The 17,658-nt window shown below is 55.5% G+C and overlaps 4 protein-coding genes across 4 annotated transcripts; 3 read left to right on the top strand and 1 right to left on the bottom strand.

The window, feature by feature from the left end:
* Positions 1-143: 143 nt before the first annotated feature.
* Positions 144-4,274, bottom strand: STEHIDRAFT_161480 (uncharacterized protein; the record flags this gene model as incomplete). The annotated part of the gene is made up of 10 exons (XM_007309012.1): positions 144-2,276; positions 2,340-2,462; positions 2,531-2,773; positions 2,823-3,053; positions 3,111-3,278; positions 3,329-3,490; positions 3,546-3,839; positions 3,905-3,974; positions 4,052-4,144; positions 4,204-4,274. 10 exons carry the CDS (start codon positions 4,272-4,274, stop codon positions 144-146), a joined length of 3,588 nt encoding a protein of 1,195 aa, XP_007309074.1.
* Positions 4,275-5,237: 963 nt separating this feature from the next.
* STEHIDRAFT_161481 (kinase-like protein) lies at positions 5,238-6,146 on the top strand (the record flags this gene model as incomplete). Its single annotated transcript, XM_007309013.1, has 1 exon — positions 5,238-6,146. The coding sequence occupies one exon, from the start codon at positions 5,238-5,240 to the stop codon at positions 6,144-6,146; it is 909 nt and encodes a 302-aa protein (XP_007309075.1).
* A 460-nt stretch (positions 6,147-6,606) lies between these two features.
* On the top strand, positions 6,607-9,367 carry STEHIDRAFT_134370 (uncharacterized protein; the record flags this gene model as incomplete). The annotated part of the gene is made up of 4 exons (XM_007309014.1): positions 6,607-6,936; positions 7,087-7,761; positions 7,828-8,078; positions 8,167-9,367. The coding sequence occupies 4 exons, from the start codon at positions 6,607-6,609 to the stop codon at positions 9,365-9,367; spliced, it is 2,457 nt and encodes an 818-aa protein (XP_007309076.1).
* Positions 9,368-9,613: 246 nt separating this feature from the next.
* On the top strand, positions 9,614-17,602 carry STEHIDRAFT_103687 (uncharacterized protein). Its single transcript, XM_007309015.1, has 8 exons — positions 9,614-10,498; positions 10,550-11,124; positions 11,185-11,308; positions 11,360-11,497; positions 11,549-11,749; positions 11,805-14,249; positions 14,322-14,473; positions 14,530-17,602. The coding sequence occupies exons 1-8, from the start codon at positions 9,707-9,709 to the stop codon at positions 17,423-17,425; spliced, it is 7,323 nt and encodes a 2,440-aa protein (XP_007309077.1). The 5' UTR covers positions 9,614-9,706; the 3' UTR covers positions 17,426-17,602.
* The last annotated feature ends 56 nt before the right edge of the window (positions 17,603-17,658 follow it).

Raw genomic sequence — 17,658 nt, forward strand, 5'->3', positions numbered from 1 at the left:
TCGCTCTAGAGGAGGCACAGAAGCCGTCGTACTATACACAGAGAAAGTAAAGAAAGAAAAAGAAACGATACTCGTACATATACATAACTGTACCATGCATCCCCAACGACACCCATAGAACAGCGCAAACCCCAACACGGCCTCTACACCCCAATACTCCCATGCGCACTCCTCATATGATCATAAATTCCCTTCCCCTGCGGGAACGTCTCCAGACAGACCCAGCAGGTATGCGTGTGACACCTCGTGCACGTCATATGGTTGCACCCCTCACTCCTCTCAATCGGCACCTTGCATCCCGGACATTTCTTCACATCGTGCATGCTCGTCCATTCCTCGAACAACTTATCCAAACCATCCTCCCGATCGGCACAAGTTACCCCTTCATGATACTCGACATGGCAGTGTGGACATATAGCGCAGATGCAGGAAGGACAGCTAATGACGGAGTCGCGTGGGCCTGAGCGGTAGACTTGAGGACAATCGGGGGTCGGACAGTGATAGAAATCGTCGGGACGAGTGTGGATGTACGAGGAGAACGCAGCTTGCACCAGTGTATCGTACCCGCTCGGTGAAAGGGTCCTGCGTGCAACGACGGTTGGAATGAGGTGGGAGCACTTGCCCTCGTCACCAAGACAGTGAAGCGGGAAGGATTGAACGTCTGAAGCCGCAGTTAGATATCCTTCGAGGCAGGCCTTGCACCATGAGTGACCACAATCGAGTGTGACTGGGTCCGTTGCGGGCTCAAAACAGACGGGACAGTGAGCCTGAGCGGGAGGCGTCGCATGATGACCCATGTCCCTCTGAACGATGGCCTGGACCTCTTGGAATCCTTTGGCACTTCCACGTACGAACAGCTTCCGCTGAGAAATATCCATCCAGGTCGTCTCGACGCCCTGCTTCTTGGAGGACGCATTGAACGCACCGCGCATCACTAGTGTCAGAACGTGGCCGTCGAGCGGGATCGAGAATACCTTCTGCGAAGTGAGAGTGTTGAACTTGGCGACGATGGCTTTCTGACCCAGGGCACGCTTTTCAGGCCGTCCGATGAGCCTGATGGTCCTTCGTAACCGATCAGCACGAACGAGGAGACCGCGGTGTCGCGCTTCAGTGTTTTCCAAGAACGCCTGCCCATCGGGACGTGAAAAGAACGGGTCCCAAACCTTCTTACCATCCTGCTCCACTGGCTCTCCCCTGACCATCACCTCGATATCGGCCTTCAGTCGTCGGATAGTAACGGAATCTTCGGCTACGAGCTTGAGCTGGACGCTGTCCATGCCAGGGTTCTTGTTGAAGACATGGATGTGTGTACCCGGACCATTCTGCCATAACGAATTGCGAAGTGCTTGGAGCTCTTCGCTGATTAGGGAGTAAATGTCTCTGGGAACTTCGTAGAGAACAGACTGCACCCTCTGGACGGTGATCCTCTGGTAGCCTAGCGCCTTCTGCTTGATGCCATTGCGTCGACAGGCCTCGCTGGCAACATCCGGCGTCTCAAAGAGAGCCCACGCGCGCACGAGACCGTTCTTGTATGGTGCAGGCGAGTTTTCAAAGGAGGACATGGGGCCTAATTCTGATAGAAGACGTTGGACCGCAGGAATACCGAAATTGGCGAGCGGGGCGATTGGTCGCTCGAACATCGTATTCTCCGTCTTGCCAAAAGGGGCCAGATCCTTGCCTTGTACGTCTGGAGGAAGTCCCGTGAAGCGAACGTTGTAAGCGCCGACGACCGGGATACCTTCGTAGAGGGATGCGGTGACCCAATACTGCTTGCGCATCGTGAAGCCATCGGCCAGAGTGACTGCTTTCTGTGCTTCCTCTGGCGTGTCGTAGCCTGCATACCCGGTAGACAGAGGGACCTCCCAGGAGATATGGATGGCTTGGTTCCGCAGCTGATTGTGGTAGCGTGTTCGACCGAGGGAGACTTGTGCGTGGATACGTGCTCCGAATATCTCTACGCCGTCGAGAGCCTCGACTACCGCACTGACTTGACTCGCTTCTTCCATCTGGACGACAGCACTGTATGAGGCGGTTGGGCGAACGGACTTCTCCCGAAGTCTGACCTCGACTGGTTTACCGAACGGTGTCAGAACTCGTTCGAGTTCACTTTGGCTGACATCGGCTGGGACGTTAGACAAGGCGACCCAATTGGACTCAGTCCCTGTACGGACACTGCGAACATCGAATCCGGGCCCGAGAACAACGCGCATGTAATCATGGACAGGAATAGTGACGGTCTCAGGAGGTGACGGCCGTGTGGGAGGCACGGCTCCCGTCTGATATGGATGGGAGCACCCATTAGGAAAGAAGCCAAGTCTGGGTTTAACTCGACGACTCACAGAACTTCCAGGAGCGGACGATCTCGGCGAAGAAGATCGTACTACCCGTTCAGGGGCCGAAGAACAAGTTGCTCGAGCTTGGGGTTGGGAGCGTTCGGAAGAAGGTATAGATGGTTGAGCAACCTGCCAGTTTCGAAAGTAGTCAGCATAAGGAGATAAAAGAAGCAAGGAGATTCACTAACTTCGCTCACCGTAGATGGTGCAGGTTCCTCGCTGATATGGTGGCGAAATTTGCAGGTGTCTCTGAAGCACCGACCACGGGCCCATTCAAAACATACACCGTCAGGGACGCGGGTGCCGCGAGGGATTGGGATTTGGGGTGCGCTGCGAATACGGCCGGACTGTATGCCGTTGTATCCACCTCCAAGTACTATCGCAGGGTGTCCGGTGAACGGCCCATCGTTCCTCTTGAAGAGGTGTGGAGGAGCGTCACGCTACTGTATGTGAGCATATAGAACGTCACACCAAGAATAAAGTGCATACCTGACTGCTGTCCAGAACCGGTCGCTGGAGTTTCGGCGCTGGGATAAGATGATCGGCCGTGTAAGGCTGAGGTGGAAATGGATCTTGTCGTAGGTTGTGTTGTGCAGGCCCTGTATGTTGGGTCGGTGGTGGCGCTCTGACAGGAAGCTTGACTTGTGCACGCTCATGGTCGTGTGGAAGCGGCATGGCGGTGATGGCGGGGTCGTGTGGGGGCGAGTACGAAGGGGGTGACTGCGTAAGAATCTTCAGGATTGTGCTTCCTCGGATAGTACGGGGAGAATTATTTACATTATTATTGAAGTGAGGGGTCTGCAAAGGTTGCGCTTGCGTTGATATCAGTGGTTGGTTGGTGGTAGGGACGTTGCGAGCAGGCGAGTCATGTGGATATTGTACAGCTAACTGTAACGAAGGATCCGCCTGGGGTGCGCCCTTTCGAGCAGTTTGACCCGACAAATCCTATATTGAAGATGAGTATCACTCGTTCAACCAAGCTGAAACTAACTAACCTGTATCGTTGGCGTGGGAGGTTTCGCTTCAGTCGCCGTTCTCTTGGGATGGTGCTGACGATGACAGCGGTCCCCCCAAGCACAGCGGCCTTTCTGGTAATTGAGGCAGACTTCTTCGGAGCGCGGATCTTGTTCAAGGCGCTTGCGAAGCTCGTGGACTGTCTGCTGCAGTATCATGAGCAAGGAGATGTGACAAAAAGAGGAGAATTTTACACACTTGGACACTGCCGGGTTTCTCGGGAGGAGGCATGATATGCGACGTTGGGCGAGGCTCTTGCTGAAGAGCTTCGGCGATAAAGTTCTTCAGTAGAGAGTCGGAGTGTGAGGGGGAGAGGATATTCGTGGTAGCGGAATATGGTGGTGGTGGCGGCGGCGGCGGAGGTTGTTGACGGAAGCGAGGGGGAAGGGGAAGGGGGTTTGGCCGCTGCTGAGAGATGATCCCTTTAAATGGTGTTTGGTGTAAGGGGCTCAAGGCAAGGAGGGCTGATCGGATGGGAAATTGTTGTTGGTTCTGATCAAACAAAAGAATTCAGCGTGTGCCGGCTATTGTTTCACCATCATTACGAGATAACTGACACTAGGACCCAGGGGACGAACCGGATGTGTCTCGCTTGGAGCGGGCCTTTGTTCAGACACAGGTGGCGGCCTGATATTAGGCCATTGCACGTGAACCTGGACAATGAATGAGTTTCGGATTTAGAGTCATTGTTCCCGTTGACTCACGATATCTTCCGCTTTAAGGTGGTACCGGCGGCACTCAGATCCCTCTGGGCACGTCCCGCGCCCATGAAGGTAGAAGAAGCATACATCGCGATTCTGACGATGGAAATTTTGTCAGAGAAAAGAGACGTAGTATCCGTGGTAACTTTACTGACTCGGTCTTTGGTAGACACATGCACGCGAGAGCAGTGTTGGCCTTTGAAGCATCTGCCCTGAAAGAAGTCATGACAAGGCTCGGGGAGTTTGCCAATAGGTACGTTAGAGGGGGCAAAGGCTCGCAGTAAGTGATTTATCCTCGACTCTAGAAGGAGCTATAAGGTGATGTTGAGGTCAGGCATACTGATACAGTGGCTATAACATGGTAAGAATAAGAACCTCGTGTGGTGTTGACGACGCTGTATGCGGCTGGATTGTACCGTGATTGACAGGCGTTTGTGGGTGCGGAGAGCATGTCTCTACTGCTGTGGTTGAGCCTGGAGGAGAGTGTGAGAAGAGTCAGGGATGGCACGGAATTCACGTACCGGGCATCATTTTGGTGGCGCTAGCAAACGGCAGCGAAGACAGCGCGCGATTGGTTGCCAAAGATTTGCGACGATAACGAGGGCTAGAGTTTCCTAGCTGTGACCAGAAGACTGCAGATAGACGTAGGAGAATCTACGGTCTCGAGACCAAAGTGTTCGGGTCCCAAGGGGGGGATGACGTGTGACTAGGGAGCACTGCACAGATTGACGGTGCGTAGTGGCAGTTTACGATTCTGGTATAAAGAGGACGGAATTCAGCTGCCAATAGACCAGAAAGATGTCGCGCATGTATCCCTCACTGAGGAGAGGCCTAAGCTTGCAAGTGTGTCTGACTCAAGGAGGGTGACCGCCAAATCCGGTTCGGTAGCGAACACGCGTCACCGAACCTTCTTTCTATCTTTTCGCACTCCGCAGCTCCCCGCTCTCGGTGGTAGCCGGACATGAAGCCTTGAAGCGCTCAGATTCGTGTCACAGCTTTGCAGCCATCTACTCCACCCTGTCTCACACCGGTAAACAGCCTTCCCATCCTGGAGCTCGTAAAAGTTAAAACTATGACGACAGAGCTCGAAAGAAAAGCCTTAAAGGCACAGATGCTACGAGATGCTCCCCTCACTTTCTCATCGTCCTTCTGTCTAACTCGCTTCTCTTGAATCCCCTGACCTTTCGATATGTTATTCCATCCTCCACCTCTGTCTTCGGGTCCTCATCTTGATCTAGCAGACGTAAAGTCTCTTGCATCCAAAGGGGCGGTGCTCAACTATGACCAGAGCTTGATGTACTCGAGTCACTCCGTCCCGACTCGTCGAGTGCTAGACGTCGCCTTGAACGGCGTAAAACTCATCGTCAAATTCGGCACGGACGTCTCTCTCGTCGAAGCCTCCACAACACGATACGTCGCAGAGAACACCACGATTCGCGTACCCACCGTCTATGCAACCTTCGTCGACGAGACACAAGGACCCCGGCCAGTGACGTACATCGTTGAGGAGCGCCTTCCCGGTAGCACTCTCGGTTCTATTCTCCCCACTCTAAACCCACAGACCGAGGGAGTAATCCTAGAGGAGTTGAAAGACCTCATCGGACAGCTCTCCGGACTGAGCACCCACCGTACCTCCCTCGGTCCTCTTCAAGGCTCCTGGCGGAACGACTATTTCCGTTCTTTCCTGGAGCGCTTCCCTTGCACACCCGACGACGCCCGTACCACTCGCGACTTCATCGAATACTTCCTCCACGTCTCCCGCAGTCGCCACATCTCGTACTCTCGCAACGAGGCGGAATGTCTCCTTCCGTTCGACTTTGAACGGGCGCCGGTGTTCTCGCATGGAGACCTTGGGCCTTCGAACATTATGGTGGAGGATGGGCACGTCGTTGGGATCATTGATTGGGAGCAGGCGGGGTGGTACCCGTACTTTTGGGACGATTTCGTGGCGTCCGGGGCGAGTAAAGGGGCGGCGGACGTGCAGGACAGATGGGCCTCGATTTATCCACAGATGTTTGAGACGTTTCCGGATGAAGTTACTGCGTTCAGCAAGATATGGGGAGACGCGAGTTTTTCTTATATGGGGGATGGATTCTGAAGGATTGCTTTCCGAATCTTGCATGAGTACTTCTTGGGACACTCCGAACTCCAAAGTCTATTGACCTGTGGTTCTTGCTTATATGGCGTGGTTGATGTACAATTTTACGATACCCCCGATCCATGCCGATTTACCTCAACTTACAATAGTTACTGTGCATACGGTTAGCATGAGTTCGCATACAAAGTTGGGCCACAGCGCCATCGTACTGGTTCCGGACCCGACGCCACACCGACCCGCCAAGCATTTTCTCCAGAAATTCTACTCTTCTCTCGACTTCGTTCTGCTCTTTGCTCTGTACTTTTGCTCTATCTAGTCTCGGGCTGTAATACTAGCTTCTTTTCTCTGCTTACTCTCTCGTCCTGTGTCTCTCCATTCGAACCTAGAAAAGTACTCTACATCACGAGCCCTAACCCGCTCAACTCTGTCTACGGTCCAACTGAACTGAGCAACCACCAACATGGTCTCTTCCCTGGACCCCAACTCCGTCAAAATCTACACCGTCAACGGCGCCCCCGCCGGCTCCTCCTCTTCCCTCCCCGACTGGCTCACCCGCAAACGCGCCGTAAAAGCAAAAGGCAAACGCGCGATCCGGGAGCACGTCGAGGGCTCCATCGAGCTCATCCAGCACTTTGAGTTTCCCGAGGCGAGTAATAAGGTGAAGACGACGCGGGACGGGAAACATGTGATCGCGACGGGGACGTATAAGCCGCAGATGAGGGTGTGGGATTTGGGACAGTTGAGTTTGAAGTTTGAGAGGCATTCGGATGCGGAGAATGTGGATTTTGAGGTGTGTGTTTCTTCTTCTTTGTAGCAGCCATGTCATTTGCCGCTTCGTGGTGTATTCTCGATATACTTCTGGGCATGACCTCCTCCGTTCTCGTTCTCTCAAAGTCTCAACCATACATATAAACATTCTGAACCCCCCCTTCAAACCTAGATCCTCTCCGACGACTGGACAAAAACGCTACACCTCCAATCCGACCGCACCCTCGAACTGCACACCCAAGGCGGCCTGCACTACAAAACGCGCATACCCCGCTTCGGCCGCGCATTAGCATACCACTACCCCTCCTGCGACGCCCTCCTCGGCGCGTCCGGAAACGAGGTCTATCGGCTCAATCTCGAGCAGGGCAGGTTTTTGAATCCCCTGGTGTTGGGAGAGGGCGTGGAGGGCGTGAATGCGATAGACGTGAATCCGGTGCATGGGCTCTGGGCGTTTGGGATCGACGGGAACGGCACCGTCGAATTCTGGGATCCGCGATCGCGTAGCAGTGTCGGTACACTGCACCTGCCCCGCTCTCGTCTAGTCAACTCCAGTACGCTCTCGTCTTCGCTACTCCCCGGCGTCGACGACCCTTCTGGCGCGGGGATGGCGGTATCGGTAACGGCGCTCTCGTCGCGCTCAGACGGGCTCTCGTATGCGGTCGGGACGTCGAGCGGACATACGTTGCTTTATGATGTGAGAAGTCCGAGGGCGTATGCGGTTAAGGATCAGGGGTATGGGTTGCCGGTGAAGAAGGTGGGCTGGGTGGAGGGCGGGGCGAGGATGGCGGGGGAGGGGTTGGTGATTAGTGCGGATAGGAAGGTGGTGAAGATTTGGGATAGGGGGTCGGTGAGTCCCTTTCGTGGGCTCTAACTATACTCCTCGTTTTGCTGATGCGTGTGTTTTTGGGTGTAGCCATCGACGAACTTCACCTCGCTAACACCCGCGAACGACTTAAACGACCTACATCACGTCCCAGGCAGTGGCCTTCTCCTGACCGCGAACGAAGGCATCCAGATGACGACGTATTATATACCGCAGCTTGGGCCGGCGCCGCGCTGGTGCTCCTTCCTTGAGAACCTGACGGAGGAGATGGAGGAGGGCGCGGGCGGGACGAAGGGGGTTTATGAGGATTATAAGTTTGTGTCGAGGGCGGAACTGTCTCAGTGCGTTTTCATTTTCTTTCTCTCATTGTGTTTGGACTGAATGGGATTTGTATTGAATGGGATTGTATTGTACGACGGCGACGGATAGACTCGGTTTGGATCACCTCATCGGCACCGCCGCGCTCAAACCATACATGCACGGCCACTTCATCTCGCTCAAGCTCTACGACGCCGCGCGCGTCATTGCGAATCCGTACGTGTATGAAGAAGAGCGGGAGAAGGCGATCAAGGCGAAGATGGAGAAACTTGCCGAGGGGAGGATTAGGGCGCCTAAGAACCAGAACCAGAAGAAGAAGGGTGGGGAGGATGTGAAGGTGAATAGGGCGTTGGCGGAGAAGATTAGGAAGGAGAAGGAGAGGGCGATGAAGGCTGCGGAGAGGAAGAAGAGGAGGAAGGGCGAGGCGGATACGATGGAGGTTGATGGGAACGGCGAGGAAGAGGAGGAGGAGGATAATTTGTTGAACGATCCAAGGTTCAGTGCGGTGTTTCAGGATCCAGAATATCAGGTCGACGAGCGGAGCCGAGAGTTTGCGCTGCTCAATCCTTCGACGGTCGCGCAGAAGGATAACAAGCGGGTGGCGAGGGGAGGGAAGGAAGACAGTGAGAGCGATAGTAGTGAGGATGGGACTGGGAAGGGATGGGGGAGAGGGAAGACGGCGGTGGAGGAGGAGGAGGAAGAGAGTGAGAAAGGGTCGTCGGATGAGGAGGGCGAGAGTGACGAGGATAGTAGTGAGGCTGGTGGTTCGTATTTCTTTCTTCTTCATTCGTGCTGTCACTCAATGTTTTTATGTTGTCATATAGACCTCGTGCCAGCGCAGAATCGACCACAAGCACGACCACAAGGTGCGAAACCGTCCGTGCGCATGGTCCCCCTTCGCACACAACAAGGCTCCTCCTCCCGCGCCCAATCTTCCGCAGACGCAGCGTTCGGCCAACGTCGTCAGAGCTCAAAAGGCAAATACGCATCATCCTCGCGCGACCACCAAGAACAGGTCGTGCACAAAGCGGACGGAGGAGTCGAGATGTCCTGGGTTCCGTCCTCTCGAGCGAGCAAGAGTGGGGGTGGGGACGATGACTGGGATATGGACGAAGGGCCGGGTAAGCATATCGGGAAGGCGGCGGTGCAGAGGCGGGAGGATAAGAAGCGGGGTATTGAGCGGTTCGGGGCGGGGATGGAGAAGGGCGGGGGAGAGGGTGGGGAGGGAGGGGCGGACAAGGGGAGAGGTGGGCGGACGGAGAGGAGAAGGGATGTGCGGAGTGGGAGTAAAAATACATTTAGGCGTATGTAGGACTGAATACAGTATATGTTTCTGCGAGGTACGAGAAAAGGAAGTGAAAAAGGGCGGGAGCCAGAGTGCCGGGTAGCGGGGCGATCGAAGTGGCGAAGGCGTCGTTGCTACTTGGCTGAGAGCGGGCCTCTTCTTCTCTTTACTGTTTTCTTGAGTGTGCAGTGATGTCCGAGTCTGGGTTTCAGATCACTATTCCTGGTGCGTCGACTGCTTGTGTTTGCGCAGACTGAAGCTGAGGACGACACAGACTTTGACGAGGAGGACTTCCACTCGACGCCCATCCCGTTCGGACGGACTGCAGCGAACGCAGCGTTCGGCCATGGGTTTGGCAGCGGGGGAATGAGCAGTGGGCAGGAGTCGCCGACGGGAGCGATCACGCCCATTGCGCTGCCCGAACGCGCCGACCGGACGTACTTCCACGCCCGCACCGACTCGCTCACGTCGGAGGACTCGCAGACGTCGGCCAGTCGCCACCTCCCCCGCAAGCCGTCCACGCCCTTCGCACACTCCACCCACTCCTCCATCAACACCACCACCTCCTCCCCCTTCACAAAGAAGCCCTCCTTCGCGTCCATCCGCAATGCCTTCAAGACCGCCGCAAAGGCTGCCCCCGTCGACCCCCCGCCCCTTCCTCCCCTCGACCACAGCGCGTATCCTGTGCTCAAGAACCCCTTCAACCGCTCCAATTCATCCCTGGCGCACGTGCCCACCAACTCCTTCACCAGACGGCCGTCCGAGCTGAACAGCCCGCCTAATCATCGACCACCGACACCCGGCTCCAACGAGGCTCGCTACGCACGAGCAGCGAACGGAAGGCAGAGAGGCCACTCTACCGTGCGCTCACAGCATTCCCATTCAGGATCGATCTTTCACAACTCGGACAGCGATCATGGCCATGGTTTTAATTTCGGACATGGAGCTTCGACCTCGCCACCACCCGTCCCTCCCGTCCCAGACCTTTTCCATGGAAGTTTTGGCTCGAGGACGGACACGCCTCCGCTCGTCGAACCGGACGAGGATAACGTCGTGCTCGATCCGAGGACGCCGTCCGAGTATGCGCTTCATGCTATTTTTTTCAGGTTCGCAGGCGCGGCAGAGATGAAGATGGACACTTTTCTCAGGCAGCCTCTCGTGCGTCTCTCTCCACTATTTTTGCTGTTCTACACTAATATGCGATGGCAGGATCGAGGTGAACCTCCCCTAGCCGACTTCATGGGCCCCGGCATCGACCCCAAATTCGACGACATCCTCGCCACACTCGGTCGTATAGGTCAGAAAAACGCGAAACCGGTCGTAGACTCCATAATGCGCTGGCGCAGAACACAACACGAGCCCGTCTCCTTCGACATCGTACGCTTTCACATCGGCCAATCGCCCTCAGCCGCATCTACCACCACGCGCCACAATAACAACAGCAACAACAACAACGGCGGCGGGATTCGCTCGCAGGACGCGCCGCTTATACTCAATGAGCGCAAGAGTCTGGGCTCGATATATATCATGTGTAGGGCGTTGATAGCGGTCATGCAGAGTCTGAGCGCGGGGAGTTCGGGTTCTGGGGGTGGGATGGGACTAGCGCTGGGAGGCGGGGCGGCGAGGGTCGATGGCGGTCTGGGAGAGAGTTTGGGGTATAGTTTGGAGGAGACGACGTTTGAGCAGTTTAGGAGGCCGGATTTGAAGTTATTGGCGCAGAGCGCGAATCATAGGACGAATGCGGAGCTTTATGCGACGCTGTTGGGACATTTGGCGAATACGAGGTATGTGGGTGCTTTGGAGGTCACTTGTGGATTTCGACCTTACATGATGGGATGGGGCAGGTTTCCGAGTGTGAGTATGTTGTTTTTGGGCGAGTTGGAGCCGGTGGCGAGTGGACAGGTGCCGAAGGATGCGGATATGAAGTATGAGAATCTGGTTAGGGGGTTGAAGCATGTCCAGATCAAGGTCGGTCGCTCCTCATGAGGGAATCTGGAATTATACTGACTGGGAATGTAGGTATGGCCACCAGAAGCCTTCGAAGATGGCGCAGAGTTCATGGAGGCACTCGCTAAGTGTTTTGATAATGCCCATGGGTTCCGGTTCAAAGTCGCCTTTGCTGAGACTTTGGTCCATCTCATGCATCCTGTCGCCAAGGTGGGTAGTTTTTTTCTTTAAGTTTTGCAGTTCTGATGGTAATGGGAACAGACCGCACAAGCGGAAGTTAACCATCCGCAATGGGCAAAGGCGATCGAGATCATCTATCCAAAAGCGAGGGATATGGCGAGCAAGCCTCGATATTGGCATGTCGCGTATCCCCTCGTCGTCGTCAGCCTCTGTGTCGCGCCGACGGAGTATTTTCTCCGGAATTGGCAGTCTTGCTTCGAATTTGGACTGAGCAAACTCAAGGTACGATTCGGGTTTACCTCGGTGGAATAAACATCTCACGTTTATATATTATTAGGAAAAACCATTCCGGATCCCCGTCATGAACGGGATGATGCGCCTCATCTGGACATACATGTTTCGTTGTCGCGAATCTGCATCGACCTCAACATCGAAAATGGAGTCCCTCCTCAAACACTTCTTCCCCCCCAACAGACTCACCATCTTCCCACAAGAAGACCACCTCGAACCGTTCATCTACATCGTCCACTTCGCCTTTGCCCGCCACTTCGACTTCGGAATCGACATCACGCTCGGACTCCTCCAAGAATCAGGCATGAAATCACAACCGACGAACGCATCGTCTATACTCTCCCCCGAAAGAATGGCCATCGCCGTCCAGGCGATATTACTCACTATACATCTTATGGAGAGGGAAGAACCGATCCCGGTTTGGCCGTCTAGTCCCGATTTCGCGGGCGCGCCGTCGTGGTTGGATTATCCCTCCTCGTCAGATTTCATGCCACAGGCTCTCCTGTCCAAACCCGGCATGCAGGATTTTTTCGATCGGACGGGGACGGTGTTAAGCCATGTAGCGATCTCGTGCGCCAATGCGATAGGGAGGATGTCGATATTCGACGAACAGTGGCTCGCGACGCGCCTCAATCCGAGCTACGAAGAGACGCATAATTATATTATAAGACGACATCCGGATGGAGCCGTCGCGTATTCGAATGCGCTCGTGCCGCAGATTAGTCTCTTGCAGACGTGTTTCCAGGCATGGCCTAGATGTTTGCATACGCCGTCGTTGCCGACGAACGAGGCGGTGGATATGTTGATTAGGGGGATCATACATATCGAGCCCGCGGTGGGCGAGGCGGCGGTATTGGCGCTCAGGAGGTTCATGGCTGCGGATGGAGAGACCGCATCGGCGGTGTTACAGCAGTATGCGGCGTTCTTGTTCGATCCGGGGTCGATTGCGCAGGAGGGTTCGGGGTCGAAACTCGTGGTGGAGAATAGTAGGCTGTTGAATTTGTGGGTGAGTCTGTTGGACGGATGGGTGCATGAGTTGTTGCAGCGGAGGGTGGGAGAGGTGAAGGAGGAGGAGAAGGAGAGGGTGAGGAGGAGGATGGATGAGAGTGAGGCGGGCGCGTTGTTTTTGCTTTGTCATGGTTCGAGGGGGGTTTATACGGTGGGCGTGAAGGTGATGAGGATGCTGGGTTTGTTGGTTGCGCGGTTGTGGCCGAGGACGGGTGGTGCGGGCCAGGTGGAGTTGAGGATCGTGGATATGTTTCATGGGAGGGGGCCGGAGAAGGTTCCGCTGGATGGGTACGACCATGTTCTCGAGCCGGCAGATGTAGAGAGGTTGAAACAGTGGAGGGAATCCACCAAGACCGACGTTTTCCTCCGGATCGCGGACAGCGAGGATACGAGGGACCGCACGATATGGACGTGGATCTATCCTGGCTTCATGCATGTCTACACCATGGATGGAACGGAACACGCCCCGGCTACGCTCCAGATCCTCAGGGAGACACTCGTCGCCGCTACATCGCGGTTTCATCCCACCATGGCACTCATGGCGGGCCTCATCGCCCGCCCGCCACCCATCCCCGGGAAAGCGCCAGGCGCAGGAAGCGGTGGTGGTGGTGGCGGTGGTGGTAGTGGGGAGAAGGACGCGACGAAGAATAATTCGCTCGACCAGAGGCTGTTGACGGGCCAATGGTACATGTGGACGAAAGTGCTCTGTTCGATCGCCGCCGTGCCCGACCACAGACCCGCTCTCGTCCAACGCGAACACTCCCGCGCGCCGTCCGAAGTCAACTTTGAGCGCGAAAAGTTGACGACGACGCGTGGCTTGGTGCGATACCTCGCGCCTTTCCTCGACTCGGAACATTCGTATTTCCGCGATGCCGCCGTTTTCTGTATTAGCTCTTTGCCTTCGAGGGGATATCCACAGCTCTTGGACGATTTGGGACTGCTGGCGCATCGGCAGTTGTTTGATGATAGTAGGATGAAGGCGAGTGTGACGTCTGTGGCGGAACGGGGTAGGAGGCAGGAAAGGCTGTTCACGGCGGTCGCGAGGATTTATTATTATACGGCGCATTATTTGCAGGATCAGCGGTCTAGCGGACGTCAGGCTGCGCTCTCGCCTGTCCTGCGTTTCGTGCGGAATACCCAGGCCGTGCTCACCTCCCCGGACTCGAGAGACCACTTCAAGCTGCAGAAGCTGCGACGTTACTTCTGTGGCACCGTCGAGCGGCTGTTCGACGGCCTGACGACGCTGAACGATACGGACCGGTTCATTCCACCTGGGATGCATCTGTCGCTTTATAGGCTTTGCGAGGAGTGGTGTCAGGTCGGGAGGCAGTCCGAGAACGTGAAGCAGAGGCTGATATTGATGCAGAGGGCGGCGACGAATGCGGTGGTGGATCCGGCGGATAAGGGTCAGGCGGTCGCGATATTCCAGAAGGAGACGAAGATGTTGAGCAAGGCTGCGATTGGGGCCATGGCGGCGCTTTGTGTGCGTTTGAAGCTTTGCCTTTCGCCTTTTATCTTGTCCAAGTCTGACAGGAATTGCGGTGGAATTTAATAGGCAAAGGCGTATTTTCCGCCAGATATGTCGTCGGGTTCGCCGACGGAGATGCTTTCGTTGGATAGTCCGAAGGCACTGGATCCGAGGTCGACGCTGGAGCGGTTTACGTCGATACTGGCTTCGCTGGATACCTCCATCCAGGCGAGCGGAAAGTGCGTGAACATTTGGTATTTTTCATCGCGACAATTAAATTGATTGGGGATTATAGGAGAGCGTTAAAGGCGTTGTTGGCATTCGGAGAGCGCGACTCGACTCTGGTCGACGAGGCTCTTCGACGGTCGTTCGTCACCGCCAAGGAGAGCGATAACAGCAACGTCCGGTTTTTCGAGGTCGTCGCCGACGTTCTCTGCTCTTCGCAGACCCATGGTTTCCGGTTCGAACAGGTCGCTTGCCTGGGTCTCTTCAACCTCTGTCACCCGCTACACGCCGTCCGGAGTCTGGCGCTCGATATCCTTGAGCACCTGCACGAACAGTCGAACGGCATGTTGTCCATCTCGCAGTACGAGTCCTCCATCGAGAGCTCCGCACCGAGCACATACCTCCACTATCATCGGATGATCTCGGACGTGCTCGCCGGGGAACATCCAGACAAAGCGGCCGCGGTGCTCACACAGTTCTCGACGTGGCTTCCTCAGATGTTCGACCCTGCGAGTCTGCCACCCGTGCTCCTGCAGAGTTTGGAGTACTGGAGTCCGAATATCGATTTGATGGAGGAGGATAGGTCTGCGCTCTCCCGGGAGGGCCGAATCGCGCTGTATCATCTCATGGCGCTCACGACTCGTTACGCCCAGTCACACGCAGAGCAGATTCTGCTGCTCTGGACACGCCTCGTTGACGCGCCCCATCAGTCGAATGGGCATGCTGCCATTCGGTTCCTCCTAGAGCAATCGCAGACGGTGGGCAGTATCGCCTTCATTCAATGCGCGGAGAACGTCGTCGCTTGTTTGTCGCAGTCGGCCATCGGGCGCAATATCGTCGAGGACCTCTGCAGCGTTATCGAACCGGCGCGGATGCTTCCCACCATCGACCACAAGCTGGCGGTCCCGGACGCGGAGGACGTCGAGCTGTGGTCAGATCTGGACGTCCTGTTTGCGGAGCAGCCAAGGTTGTCGTTGGGCGCGGGCCAGTACGCTCTGCTCTTCCTTTCGAACATCGCGCTAGATCGCCATTGGGACTCGGACGACCAGTTGCCGACCGTTCTTCATGCTGTTTTCGTGCACTTGGATCACCGTATGCCGTTCGTCCGGGAACATGCGAGGCGGATGCTCTTCCAGGTCATACGCTTTTGGCTGCCCGGATACGACGAGCTCCCGGATCGGTCTCAGTATCCCTCTCGTGCCTCCCTCAAGGCATCCGTCGCAGAGCTGGAGCGCCAAATTGGTTCCAAGATATGGCGTGAGGACGAGACGGCGACGCAGTCGGAGAACAAGATGCAGTGGCTCTGCGCTCGGGTGCTCAAGCTTTTACAGCCCTTGTCTCCAAAGCTGGCGAAAGAGTGGGGATCGCTGGCGTTGTTGTGGGGCACTGCTTGTTCCATCCGTGCCATCGCTTTCCGCTCGCTTCAGATCTTCCGGGCTCTTGTTCCTTCGGCCACGCAAGCCGACATGGCACTCCTCCTTGGACGGCTGTCGAACACTATCGCAGCACCCGACGAAAACATCCAGTCATTCACGTCCGAGCTCATCCAGACCCTCAACTCCCTCGCTTTGACCGAGGAACTCGACATCTCTCTCGTCCCGCAGATGTACTGGTGTGCTTGCGCGTGTCTGTCGACGACGGTCGAAGGCGAGTTCCTGCAGGTCGTGACGTTACTCGAATCGATCCTTTCCCGGGTGGATCTCAAGGATGAGAACACCCTACAATTCATATTATCTCAGCAGCCTCCAGACTGGATCGGATCCACAACACTGCAGCCGTCACTGCTCATCGGTCTGCGCTCCTCAAAGACGTACGAACCGACTATGAAGATGCTCGAGCGGATGGCCAAGATTCCCGGGAATGGACTCGTAGACACACCCGAAGGTCGTGTCCGCGACTTGTACACCGCCTGTCTTCCCCGATGCATGAGGGCGATGACGGAAGAGACGACCGATAAGGACCTCGAGGAGTTCGCTACCAATATCGGCAGACTGGCAGAGCTAGAGGACCGACCGAGTATCGCTCGAATCATGACATCCTTCGTCAAAGGTCGCTTCCGTACCAAGGAGGACTTCCTGCGCCAGTCGGTGTCCAGCCTCCGCGAGCACTATGGCTCAGACCATTGGACAGAGGTCGTGACCCTTCTTCTCGGCCTTGTTCTTAACAAAGAGGAGTGGCTGCGCGTACATTCCCTGCAGATTCTCAAGGTTCTCTTCCAGCAACGCGAAACTCGCCAACCTGTAGACCTCTTGGGCTCAGAACTACTCATGCCTCTCCTTCGACTACTGGAGACCGACCTGGCTCCTCGAGCGTTGGAGGTCTTGGAAGAGCCCATGACGATCTCCGGCGGTCTGCCGGCAAGACAGGTCCTTCGGATGAGCATGCATCTTAGTATGCACACGAAGCCTACCGTTAAAGACACCGGTCCAGTCGCGGATGTCTTCGGGGTGCCGCAGGAGACCGGATGGTGTGTCGCTCGTCCAGACGAGATGCGATCGGTCTGTCGTGCCAATGTCGTCGCCGTCTTTGATACGTGCAAGATATCTTCCCGTCCTTCCCGCGTCGACTTCCAGCCCGACGACATCATCCGCTTAGCATCCCCAGACCATGGCGACGAAGACCTCGGCGACCTAGTTCAGAACCTTCATGAGTTGAGCACCTTCTTCCAGGAGGACAGCGTCACTAGGAGAAATCCACCTTTCCAAGCTATGCCCAGTCATCAGCTCGAAGCCCGTGTGGCGGCCATTCTCGCGAAATCGACGGATCCCGTGACGGATGTACCGCAGACGCCTTTCGTGGACGTATTCCGCGTAGATGGGATGGCTCCATTCGGTCAGGACGACTCGGACAATGATACGGACTATAGCTCGGACTCGGATGCTTTCGTCTTTGACTCTCCTTCTGCTTTACGGATGCGGGGTGCACATGGCATAAACGGTATCAATGGTTCTCGGACACGTATATAACCTATGCCCTTTTATTTTTGGATTCTTTGTCCATATGTTACGCGGTACTTTTTTTTTGGTTTCTACTATTACTTACGCTCGTCTCACCCTGTCGCAATGTCCATAGCTTCATATGATCTGACACTAACCTGTGCATTAATGCTCCGCATACATACTGTATTGTACCACCACGCTCTCGCATACGCATCGTCTAGACTGCTTTCATTCAGCATTTTGCAATATTTCCCTTTTGA

Source organism: Stereum hirsutum (assembly GCF_000264905.1).
Source record: "Stereum hirsutum FP-91666 SS1 unplaced genomic scaffold STEHIscaffold_16, whole genome shotgun sequence".
NCBI classification, from domain to species: Eukaryota; Fungi; Basidiomycota; class Agaricomycetes; order Russulales; family Stereaceae; genus Stereum; species Stereum hirsutum.